Source organism: Zootoca vivipara, chromosome 12 (assembly GCF_963506605.1).
Source record: "Zootoca vivipara chromosome 12, rZooViv1.1, whole genome shotgun sequence".
Lineage (NCBI taxonomy): Eukaryota > Metazoa > Chordata > Lepidosauria > Squamata > Lacertidae > Zootoca > Zootoca vivipara.
This window is the reverse complement of record NC_083287.1, coordinates 6287513-6300835: the sequence shown is the minus strand read 5'-3', so window position 1 is coordinate 6300835 and position 13323 is coordinate 6287513. Positions and strand designations below refer to the sequence as shown.

At 45.1% G+C, this 13323-nt stretch overlaps 1 protein-coding gene across 5 annotated transcripts in view; it reads right to left on the bottom strand.

Annotated features, from left to right (window-relative positions):
* Nucleotides 1-13323, bottom strand: part of ELMO1 (engulfment and cell motility 1) — a 318071-nt gene that overhangs the window by 155661 nt on the left and 149087 nt on the right. For all 5 annotated transcript variants that reach the window (XM_035129257.2, XM_035129260.2, XM_035129258.2 and 2 more), the window contains exon 14: nt 3877-3981. In XM_035129257.2, the coding sequence (XP_034985148.1) occupies nt 3877-3981 (105 nt within the window). The remainder of the gene's footprint in view (nt 1-3876; nt 3982-13323) is intronic.

Sequence of the window (13323 nt, the reverse complement as noted above, 5' to 3'; positions counted from 1 at the left end):
TTCAGAGGTTGCAAGGAGAGCAATTTGGATAGAACAGCTTTCTCAACATAAAACACTAGCAAGTTTGCCAGACTCTGGCCGAATCCACACCAGTCATTTTGTCTGGAATTGACACTGTTCATCCATCCAATTATTAGAAATAATCCTGTGAATCTCCTCCCAGTTCCTCCATGACCCCTCTCATCTCCACTTGAACACAGGACTGAATTTGATCAGTATGTAAAAGAGAAAAACAGAACAGAACACGCTAGAACAGGGGGGTGGGGAATCCTGAACCCACAAACCAGCTCTCGCTCACAGCAAGACTGCATCTGGCCCTTTCAATCCCCTCCTACAGCTGTACAGCAGAGAGAGAAAATGGCTTTGATGCTCTGCAAAGTGTGTGTTTGTAGCAGACTTGTGTTTCCCACACATATGCAAAAAGAAGTCCATGTATTTGCAGCTGCATGCATGCAGTAGTTCTGATGCAATTGCATAAAGTTTGAGTCCCTTAATAGCTGCAAACTATTCGCATTCTGCTGGGAATACCAAGTTCTTTTTGCCGTTTGCACTGTTAAGATAAGGAGACACTGATACAGTGGTACCTCGACATCCGAATGCCTCGACTTCCGAAGTCGGCAAACCCGGAAGTCTTTTCGCCGCGCGCGTTCTGCACATGCACAGAAGCGCAAAATCGAGCTACGCGCATGCGCAAAATAGACGCTTAGACAACCGAAGGTTTCGACTTACGGAACGGATCGCCTTTGTAAGTCGAGGTACCACTGTATGTCTGTTTCCATGGAAAATAGTTCTTTCTTTCTTTGTGTTTTAAGGATCTGTGGTTGTGTGTGGGTCTGGTTCCATCCAGTACAAAAGTGTGGTGCCCCTTCCCCCACAGCAGCTTTCCATACAACTATTGGAGCCCTCAGCCCCAAAGAAGGTTTTTGACCCTTAGAACAGGGGTTGGCAAAATTCTTTAGCCGCGGGTCGGTCCACTATCCCTCGGACCTTGTGGCGGGCTGGAGAAGCGGCACCGGGGGGGGGGGGAGCTGGAAGAAGAGGCGAGGGGGGCAAGTAGTCCTCCTTTCCTCCCCCCCCAGCCGCTGTGCTTACCTTCCCTGGGGCTGCTGCTGCCACCACCAATGCCACTGCCACCGCCGCTGCTTCTCGTGGGTAGGCAGAGGGAGCTCATCCGCTCCACTCTCTGGCCCACAGGAGCACCACGGTGGCGGTGATGGCAGGAAGATGAGCGGCGTGAAAGGGCTGGCTCCGGAGCGGGGCTGCTTAAAATGGCTCTTAGCCAGCTCAGCCCAGCCCCCTTCCTCCTCTAGGCAGGGCGAGGAGAAGCCAGGAGGAGGGAGGGAGGAGGTGCCGCCGCAGTGTGTGGGAGGGGGGGGGGGATGGAATGGCGCAGGAAAAAAATGGCACAGCCCGAACGAACAGAATCCCCATGCCGATCCACGGACATTCCGTGGGCTGGATCCTGAAGGCGATTGGGCCTGATCCGGCCCGCGGGCCTTAGTTTGCCAACCCCTGCCTTAGAACAATGAAAGTGATATGAGGCAGAGCGCCTTGGAAAGCAGAACTGTAACTTCATAAATTCTAATTTTGTTAGCACTCACACAACAGGAAATAAAACAATCTTTGTTTTCAGGGGAAAAAACCAGCGAGGGAAACAGCTCATCCATTTGCTTTCAGACTCAAAGCATCACATATGAAATGATAAACGATATAAGAACTATTTTTAAAAAGTATTCATCTCCTTTAAAACAGTCTATGGGATTTATATAACAACTATGAATCTTTCAGCTGCCATCAACTAGACCAGCATTAAGTGTCAATTATCTGTCACTGTAAATACCTGGAACGATTTCAGCAATAACAACCTCCAAGAAGGCAAAGCTAATGGGTGATAAAAATCCATATGTAACGGTGGCTATAAACTGGACAAAGAATTCAAAAAATAAATAGCAGTTTTACGTGAGCTAATGGAAGAAGTGCCTACAACATGTGGCTAGTAATTATGCTCTTTTCATAGAATTAGAAAATCGTAAGGCAATGCGAAGAAAAACCCATTAGTCCAGTAAAGGACGGAACAATTGAAACAGCCTTTATGAGCTGCTCAATATATAATTAACTGTTCTTGAGTACATTCATTTTAAAGAACAACAGAGGAGACGGTGGTTCTTGGGGGGGGGATTTATTACACACACACACACGCACACAGCTCTCTATATTGGACAAACAGGCCAAACCCTACGCCAAAGGATAAATGGACATAAATCTGACATCAGGAACCACAAGACAGAGAAACCAGTAGGAGAACACTTCAATCTCCCAGGACATTCTATACAAGATCTCAAAGCAGCTGTTTTATTACAGAAAAATTTCAGGAACAGACTGGAAAGAGAAGTTTCTGAATTGGAACTCATTACCAAGCTTAAAACCATGGAGCCACCTGGGATGAACAAAGACATAGGATTCTTATCTCAGTATGCATGATCAAGCTTTCTTTAGCGCCTCAGCCCTTGCTTTCCCCCCGCAGGACAAATTGCAGTCATCAGCAGTCGTTAACAGCCATCAACAGGTTTACCACTCCCATCAGCCCATCACCCATTCCCACCCACCCCCACCACCCTCTGTATATATATAAGGGTCTGACACTTCTGTTTCCAGTGTATCCGAAGAAGTGTGCATGCACACGAAAGCTCATACCAAAATAAAAACTTAGTTGGTCTTTAAGGTGCTACTGAAGGAATCTTTTTATTTTGCTTTGACTCAGACCAACACCTGTACCTGTAACGAACACACTCATTGTTGTAGCTCTCTTTAAAATGACTTTCTAATGTATAAACTCCTATATATACTTACCAGGAAGTAAGTCTCATTGAATTCAATGGAACTGATTTCTGAGTAGACATACATATGATTGCACTGTCCAGACCTTATTTTATGATGGATTCAATCTTCACTATGCTCCATTCAACCATTGTCTACTTTAATGGCCATGGGAAATTGGGGGAGGGGGAGAAGTCTTTGAAAGACCAAATCTGAAAAGCCACTGTCCCCGAATGTCTTTTAACCTGGTGACATTTTATTAAGGAGTCTCTTCCGCTCTCTGTATTAGATGTCAAAGTGCCCTTTACAAAACTCTGAGGCTTTGGTTTTATGCCTATTTGAATAAAAGTTTTAGATTAACTGATGTAACTTCAAGTTCGTTTTTTAACCACAACATTTTATACTTGTAATTTTTATACGTATATACTTATATTTTTTAAAAAAGTTTTTCTAATGCCTAAGGCTATTTCTCAATTTCCAGTGACTTAAGACAGCCAAGATTTTGGAATATTGTATGTACTCTGCCATTCAGAACTTCTCCACTCCTCTGCTTTCATGTAGGTTAGGAAAGTTTATGAAACTTACTCAGGCACACACTTCTAAAATGTCAGAAAGAAAATGCAAAAGAAACAAAATATAATTCACTGCTACCTTTCAAATAAGTTGTGTGGGCAAGAAGTGGGTAGGAAATGAGAGAAGTAAAGTAGGAGAATGAATCAGCCCTCCTTTATCCCACATGTCTAAGTGAAATCAATCATAACAGATTCCTTCCTCTTGGGAGTCAAAACATGCAAAAGAGGTTTTTAGGTCTTCAAGTCATCTATCAAAGGGTGGCATTTATATCAGTTTGAAAATAAATTTGGGGGTCACTGCTCAGCATTTGTCAGAGCTTACACAGAAAAATCATGGTTTGCTTTGGCCTCTTGGCATTGCCTTTGAGCAATTAATTGCTATTTGCAATGCCATGAGCCCATCTGCTTTCCTAGAACGGTGGACAAAAAAAAGAAAGAAAGATAAAAATACCCTTAATGTTTGCCTGCAACAAAAGCGAGCTCTTACCCGGATATAAGCATCCTGTTGATGTTTGGCAAAGTACAGCATGTTGTCGAGAGCTAGCATTCCTGGAGGAGTCTGCGTAAAATCCATTGCTGGGTTCACATGATTCTGTGAAAAGGCAGTAAGTGTTAGCATTAGATATGCAATCACAGGAATAATTGGACTAACTGCCTTGCGGGTCAAACAAAACACACAAGCAAGAAATACAAAATACAAAAAACTTCCCTGGAGCTCCCAACATTCTCCTCTCTGAAAGACTGCCTTCTCCAATATTATCTTGACGATGCTTTGAGATCACCTGGAAAGGCCCTTCTCTAGATTCCTCCACCTGTGCAGAGGTTGCCTGGGTGGGAATCAGGAATCAGGTCTTTTCTGTGGTGGTACACAATCTGCAAAATGTCCTCCCCAGGTCCGTCAGCCTAATACGGGACAGGGCAAGCATTCGAGACACGGGTGTTCAGAAGCGCAAGTACCCCTGCCTGAATGGCTATGAGCAAAATCAAGGCATGTACACTACAGCCCAACATCAGCAGGCCACTTGCCTCAGCTGTGCTCACCCACCTGCTGCTGCTATGCCTGCTACCTGCTCTCTTTCCCCCAAGGATGAAAAAGACTCACTTTGGGGAAGGGAGAATGGATAGCAGAGAGGAAGGATCCAGCAGTAGTCGGCACAGCTGCCAAGTCTCCCGTTTTTCCCGGGAAATCCCCATTTTCCCAGCTGTTCCTAGCTGAAAAAAACTTTTTTTTTTGTTTTTCCCCGGTTTATTCTGGTGCAGCGGCCATTTTGGAACTGGGCGGAGCATGCTCAGAAGCGACTTTTGATGCTGCTCTGCCCAGTTCCAAAATGGCTGCAGTGCGACTTCTGGTGCGGCGGCCATTTTGGAACTGGGCAAAGCAGCATCAAAAGTCACTTCTGAGCATGCTCCGCCCAGTTCCAAAATGGCGGCAGCGCTACTTCCGGTCTGCTATTTCCAGTCCGGTCCCTTATTTCTCTAACAGCAACTTGGCAGGTATGGTGGCCGGGGAGGCCTATGGGACAAGATGCTTGGAGGCAACAGGTCTTATAATAAAGCTCTACACCCCTCTGGGAGAGGGCACACTCAGAACATCACTTTCTACCAGCCAGGAGGGCCTTCCACACTCTCTCTTCCCCCACTGGAGTACTATTTTGTCCTAGGGAGTAGCAGGACAAAGTGGGCCGGCGCTGCGCCCTTCAAGCATCAAGCTGAACATGCAAACAACCCACTCAAAGTTTTTTCAAGGATTCAACTTCAATGCTCAAAGAAGACCATGTACTTTGGGGGACGAGCACAAAGCTTCTTGCAAATTTGAGAAGTTGGGTTTTCCAGGTGGCATGAGGAACTTAATGATGCCATTTCAGGATGGCAAAGAGCAGATCCCCCCCCACACACACACACTTCAGACAACACATGCTTCTTTATCATGAGCCCTTCTATCTGTGTCCCACACACTGAGACAATATGATTATAAACAATAAGGTGGTCCTAGTCGTCGTGCATGCATGCTAAAGGCTCAAACTCTCCACTTTTAAAGGGCAAGGTTACTCCCATGAAGTTGCTCTTAATGGGTTTGTTGTGTGTGATGTGTAACATGCAACCGGGTTTTTTTTCCCTAACAGGAACTCAACAGAACTCAGTTCCAGCACCTCTCAGGTGGGTGCCATTGCCATTCTAAGAGAATGAGGGAGGTGTTCATGGTGACATCTTTTTCTAGAAAAATAGCACTGCATGCAACTACAACAAATGCTTAGTGCACACAGTTGATCTTGCACTTGCTTATTCTTCTATACAGTATCCAGAAATGGGCTTTTGAACATTGCTGTGATCTTCCTCCAACCTAAGCCCAAATAGTTCTCCCAGATCCTCTGAAATCCCACTGGCTATATGAATCTATAGCATCAGAACACACTTCCTGCATGGTAGGCACTTCGCACAATTGAGATTGGAAAGTGGATGTGTCAGGGGGACCCCCTACAGGGACCCTCCCCCAGTCATCCTGACCAGCACTTCGCCCAGCGACAGCGCAAGCAGCGGGTCAGGAGGAGGGAATGAGGAACGGAGCGGAATGGAGAGGGGGCTCCAAGACGTATCAGAGCCTTGGCACCGACCCAGCTGGCAAGAGGAGGAAGGACAGCACAGCGAGGTGTCGGAGCCTCAGCAACATTCCAGCCAAAGGACAGGAGAAGGAACGCAGCCCCTTGTTGGGTCATGCCCCCAGACGTAGGGCAAGGGGACGGCGTTTTGGGGTCCCCAGACTATTATGCTGGCGCAAGAGCAGACAAGCGCCATTGCCGGGTCCTCAATCAGACTAGGCAGTCATGTTTTCTGATGTCTCTGCACTGTCAATAGTATGCACAATAAAGCTCTTAAAGACAGAGCAGAGTGGCGCGTCTTTACTCGAGAGTAGCCACAACAATCCCCTGACAGGATGGTTTTGGCGAAATGGGCTAAAATTTGAAATATTAATCCAAGAGGACCTCGACAAAAATGAAAAGGCACACTCACACAATCATTATATGGTTTCCTAGTTTGTGTGTTAAAATGTTGCATCATTCCAAGCAGCAGCTTTCAATGGCTGTTATAAATAGCACAGTCGGTTACTGCTACTAGAGTTGAAACCCCGGGGTACTGATCCATCTGAACCTCTTATCTTTCCTGACGCACGCTCCTGTCAAGGGCTGGTTTGGGGCTTCTTTGTCTCCGCTTTTGCATTCCAATGTGCAGAGATTTCCTTAGCTTTTTTTTTTATTGCATTGCATAAGACCCAGATGGGAGAGAGTGTCCAAGAAAAACCTTTGTAAGGAGTGAAGTGACTCTGTAACAATGGCAGAGCTTTCTTATGCTACCTATTCATTCCCTGGCAAGTCTGGTCCACTTTATTCCTACTGGGGAAATTTTTTAAAGGGCGTTTTAAAGAGCACCTGTCCAAGTTCCAAGGCTAATAGAGCAGTAAGATGCTAATTTAATTCAGTGCTATGAAATCTCTTGTCAGGAAGTGAATGACAGCTATATTTAAATCTGTCAACAGTGTGCATTGGGATCAGAGTACAAATCTTGTTAAGTTAGTATACTAAAATATAAAAATGAAGTGCTTCACAGATGGAACAAGCATCAGTTGGTTTCCTGTTCTTACGCAAGGACAGCTGACCCTCAAGACATAATATGGCTTTTAACACCTATGAATCTTTCCATGCTCATTACGCCATGTGTGTTTTGCGTCCGTCAGAGGGAGGGAACTATGGGACTTTCTCCAGATGAGGTGGGCTTCCAGAAGCCGCATACTAATGTGCAGTACCTCCAGCCTACCAATTTCTAGACCCCCAGACCTTTGGAGTGAAATTATCAGCAGGGCCGTCTCACGGCCACCTGCCGGCCTGGCGCCCTGCGCCACCGATACTACCCCTGGAGCCGGGCCTGATTATCAGTAGGCAAATCACATTTGGGTAGATAACCAAGAGCTCCCCTTCACAATTCAAAACTATTCTGAGAACTAAGAAGTAGGAAGCTTATTCAACGTAAGGGGAAAGCATAGGTGGGGCAAAGAAAGATGAGCAATAAACAAATGCAGTTATTTCATTTAATGGAACTTAGTTGTAAAAACCGCGAAGAGGGCTACATAAAAATAGAGAGAGATGACTAATAACCAGAAATTATCAAGTCCATTAGAATACCTACTGAACTATAATATTTGGACTCAAGCTGACAGTAGGTTGGTAAATCAAAGGGCAGAATTACATCTTACCTGAAATGTGCAGCAGCTACAGCCAGCAGCACCTGGGTGTAACTGTCTAGACGGAGCAATTAACCTGTGTCCTAACATCAGAACATAATGAAATTCCCAGCTCCCTTGGCTAGCAGCAGTTAGGTATATTTGGTGGGAGCCGAGAAATGTCCTATACAACGATGTCTGAACATAGACACGTTGACCTAGCTGCCTCATGCGAGAGAGGCAAAGCATCAGAGTGCTCAAATCAAATACCCAAACATCCGCTGCTGTTTGAAACTGCTACTTCCTCCTCAATGTCCCTCCACCTCTGCTTTATTCACACTGTCATTGACTAAAATGACCATGTTTTACGCGCGGTGGCGCTGTGGGTTAAACCACTGAGTCTAGGGCTTGCCAATCAGAAGGTTGGCGCTTCGAATCCCCCCGACGGGGTAAGCTCCCGTTGCTCGGTCCCAACTCCTGCCAACCTAGCAGTTCGAAAGCACGTCAAAGTGCAAGTAGATAAATAGGTACCGCTCCGGTGGGAAGATAAACGGCGTTTCCATGTGCTGCTCTCGTTCGCCAGAAGCGGCTTTGTCATGCTGGCCACATGACCCGGAAGCTGTACGCCGGCTCCCTAGTAACGTGAGATGAGCACCGCAACCCCAGAGTCGGTCACCCTGAAAGGGTCAGGGGTCCCTTTACCTCAGGCATCCCCAAACCTCGGCCCCCCAGATGTTTTAGACTAAAATTCCCATCTTCCCCAACCACTGGTCCTGTTAGCTGGGGATCATGGGAGTTGTAGGCCAAAACATCTGGAGGGCTGCAGTTTGGGGGTGCCTGCTTTACCTTTAGTCATCCATACCTACTTTACTTAAACCTCTCCCATTGTTTTAAATCACCATTCCCCCCCCAGCTCAGTGTCTCTCCCTTCTCTCTCCCATGCCAAGGTCCCTGTTGTTGTGCAAGCTGTCTTCTCTTTTGCTCCTCCTGCCCTGACTTCATGCAAATCCAGGATTGTGATGCAGCACTATAAATCTTCCAATCCAGGCAGCATGATGGCAACCTTACATTTTTATGTATAGGCGAATAGAAGTTATTTATATACGACTGTATCATGCAATATCAGGGCGAGCGGTTTACAATGTTAAAACATAGAACAAGAATAAAAATAAGATAATCATTAAGGTAAGCAGAGAATCAAGACAAAAATTAAACAGCTGCCTGTCAGCATAAACGGGTTCTTGACTTCAAGAACTGCCCTGAAGTGAAGATACCTGTTTAATCTCAGCTGGGAGTGTGTTCCACAGCTTGGGACTGAAAATACTAAATACCCAACTTCTAGCTGAGGTCAGTCAGGCAACGTGGGGAACAGTTAAAAGAGCTCCATGGAATTTTGTCAGTCATTTTGTCAGAATTTTAACTGAAATTCTAGCTGTCTTATATTTAAGTGCTGCTGTTTTATGCTTTGCTGGCAGCTTTTTTAATATACTTATTTTTTTATTGTTTCTTTGCTTCTTTAGCTTAACTATTGATGGTGTGATATATTTACCATCTAGAAAACAACTGAGATTTCTAGTTTTAATTGGTTTGATGGATTTTATATGATATAATGAGCCATCTTTGGAAGGTTAATCTCTGAAAGGCAGCCTATAAATATTGAGATGAATAAATAGTTGTGTTGAAATCCTGCACCTAGTTATGTTAATTAATTCCCTCTGAAATCAATGGGAGTCTAGTAGATGGGCACACAACTGCGGATCTTGATTTCTATGTCTAAAGAAGCCAAAATCTATTTACGCATTTCATAGTCAACTATATTCACTGCCATCTTTCTGTATGTGAAAAACGCATAGCAACTGGAGCTACATGAAGATTAAAAAACCTCTGTGAACTTTAGACAAGCTTAAGTGAACACTGTGCTGCCTAAGATGCCATCACTTTGATGAAATGTAAATCCAAAACTGTGATTACTTGTGGCCATTAAGCAGCTCATGGCATGTTTTTGGCAGATTAGAGCTTCCCTGGACAGATTCCAGTTTGGGAAATTACATTCCACCTACCTAATATTCTCTTGTAGTCACAGCTAGAGAAAGCAGCCTTCATTTCCTCTCCTAAGCTACTTTATATCATTACCATCTGCTTTGGAAAGGCACCAAAGAAGTTGCTGTTTCTCATTGGCAACTCACAATAGTGCAATACTCAGACTGTTTTCCAACTATGTACAGCTACTATGAAACACTGTTGTGTGCCAATCATGTGCTAGGTACTGTACTTCATTCAAAAGGAGCCAGGGAAAATATCAGAGTAAGAATCATGTACAGCGGGACGTGGGTGGCGCTGTGGGTTAAACCACAGTGCCTAGGGCTTGCCGATCGGAAGGTCGGTGGTTCGAATCCCCGCAACAGGGTGAGCTCCCGTTGCTCGGTCCCAGCTCTTGCCAACCTAGCAGTAAGGATGAAGGAAGAATATGGACCTTCCTTAGGCAATGCATCACTGCAAGGCATGAAGAGATGGAGGATAATTTATGTCAGGTTTGGTAATAATAATAATAATAATAATAATAATAATAATAATATAATGCTTATACCCCACTCATCTCACTGAGTTGCCCCAGTCACTCTGGGCAGCTTCCAACAGAATATAAAAAAAATGTGGTGCTCCAGCTACAACATCCCTAACCATTAACCAATCCAGTTCAAATAGCACCTGAATAGCCACAGGCTCGCCACCCCTGGTTTGTGTTCTTCTCTCCTTTGAATTTTTCAGCATCTAGTGCCTTTCACACCTGGCTTATGTACACATAAGTAAGCAGGGCCAAACAGCCTGGGCTACGCTGCTTTGGCAGGTGCTGTGGGTTAAACCACTGAGCCTAGGGCTTGCCGATCAGAAGGCTGGCGGTTCGAATCCCCGCAACGGGGTGAGCTCCCGTTGCTTGATCCCAGCTCCTGCCAACCTAGCAGTTTGAAAGCACTTCAAAGTGCAAGTAGATAAATAGGGACCACTCTGGCGGGAAGGTAAACAGCATTTCCATGCGCTGCTCTGGTTTGCCAGAAACGGCTTAGTCATGCTGGCCACATGACCCGGAAGCTGTATGCCAGCTCCCTTGGCCAGTAAAGTGAGATGAGCGCTGCAACCCCAGAGTTGTTCATGACTGGCTAATGGTCAGGGGTCCCTTTACCTTTACCTATTTCTGGGGATCCAAGACAGGTGAACAGAGGAAACTGGGGTCCTACTTTGGTTAGCAGAGAACTGTATCTTTGCCACACAGGGATTCCAACCCACAAGTGTACTCCCTAGAAGACACCAGAAGCTTGACGTGACCAAACTCATGGACAGCGCCCTGATGTCTTGAAAGAAACACAAGGTATGTTTTCCTATATCTCAAGTTGTCGCAGCTGAATAGGCCTGGCTTCCAAAGGCAGAGTAACTGGCAGAAATCCATGGTAGCTATTCCTGATCGAGAAACCAGATATCCCAAAATGACTAGTAGATCTCCTGATCTATGCAGAAGAGTTGAAGTCTAGCGTTTAGGGGGCATTTCTGAAAATGTCTCTGTCGAAGCGAGCCCATGGTGCATTGCTTTGTACATAGAAGCCAAACTGTGTCACGGTCAAGCAAAAATCCAGAGAGAGAAGTCAGCCTCTCAAAACAAATCAGCCATTTGAATGTTACCAGCTGCCTAGGAGACACAGGCAGCAGCTGTTAAGATTTTCTGACACCAAGCAACCAAGTTTAAATGCTATGCACGGACAGAAACTATGTCCCAAGGGTAGAGCAGCACCGCTGTTGGTACAATAAGGTCCCATTTTTCAGCTCCTTGTGTTAACCTGCAAGGGTTAGGTTTCAGTAGCAAAGACTCAAAGTTCACAACACCTTCTCTCTCCATGAGTTTGCCCTAAGCACTTCTGGAAACTCACTCTGTGTGCAAACGCTTTGTGTTCGGTGCTTGTCACACAGATCTATCCCCCTACACAAAGGGACAAAACGTTCCTCCACCAAAGTGTGTGTGTGTGTGTGTGTGTGTGTGTGTGTGAGAGAGAGAGAGAGAGAGAGAGAGAGAGAGAGAGAGAGAGAGAGAGAGAGAAGATAAGAAATAGGAGAATGGCAAGATCTGCATGACTACATGCTGCACAACATATTAAAAATAACTGCATTGCACATTTCCAGTGGCTCAACACTACAATGTCCCATCCATCTCAGTGGCTTGAACCTACCCGACTAGCTCACAAAAGACTATTAAATGAAATCGAATCAAATCACTTGACAGTAGGGCGAAGAAACATTGGAGTCATTGGAGATTTAGGCTACAATGCTATACACACATACCTTGAAGTCACTCGCACCGAATTCAGTGGGGCTGACTTGAGCAGACTTATATCAAACTGCTCTTTAATAGTTCTTTAACTCTAGCTGGACCATGCTCAAAAAAATCTAGTTTTAAAAATAGACTAATCAGATCCAGCTCTTCACCGCCCCGTAAAAAGAAGAACTACTGCTCTGAGTTATTGTTCCAAATGCAATCAAGACTCTGATGCTGCCACAGGTCGACAGCATCTCCAAATCCAATGCCATCAGTTCATAGAGGGACGGAGCGTATCTTCCCAGCCAAAGGGAAATTACAGGGAGGCTGTAAAATGAAGCAATCCATTCCCCTTTGCCAGGTTGAAATCTAGCAAGGAAATAACTGGCGAGCTAAAAGGGGGGTTTGTTTATTTTAACAATTTGCGTCGCACACTGTTATTTGTTCAGTGTCGTCTGCCAAGCAAATTTGGCAGGCTCCACAATGCTGCTCGGAAGAGGCAGAGAGCAGTGGTTTAGACATAAGCTGCTGAATGTGATTACTGGATACGGCCAACAGGGCTGTTTGAGTGGCAAACCACTCTTCCCATGATGACGGGGCTCAAAAATGAACTCTGCAAAACTTGATGCAGTACCAGTAAATCATATTGAAGGGCCGTCATTACCCGCAAGACAGATTCAGAATGGCAAACAGCAGACTGGTAAAAGTGGCTCCATAGAAATAATTCCCTGATAACTTTCGGAAGAGATAAGAAACCTCAGAGAGTAGACTACACCCCTCAAAACAAACCTCTTTTTTAAATGTTTCAAAAAGGTGCTTATCACTAAACTTTGGCCTGTGTGTATCCTGCAATTTTTCAGGAATTTACTGTTGGGCGCAGAATATAAAAATATAAGCAAGCTTCTAGCCATTAAGACTACTGTATGGAGATTTGCATGTGTGCAATATCTCTGGAAATCTCTGAAGTCGAAGAGGTGGCTGATTCCATTGATGGATGCGGGGTAAACAAAAAAACTCCTTGCCTCTCTCACACACCAATTTGCTTAGTTTAGGCAGGTCTCACCATTTCTTGGGAAAGAACTTGGGCAGTAGTTCGTGTCCCAGCCCAGAAAACACACAACTCTGCTACACCTGTCGACAATGAAGGTGGCCGTTCTGTCTCCATCATTCATGTGTCAGCTGCCCTTCTATTAATGCTTAAGTGCAATGGCCTGGCAACGTTTCACATAATTCTTAGGCCTTTAAATGTCACTTCTTGAAGAGCAGAGCATTAAGCTCATTACCGCCAACATATATCTGGGAGATTAAATTGATAATATGGTGCAAAGGTTAGATTGATGGAGTGAGACCACAAAGACCCAGACTTAAATTTCTCAGGAGCGAAACTCACTGAGTGCTATTGGGGCTGGTGACACTCTCTC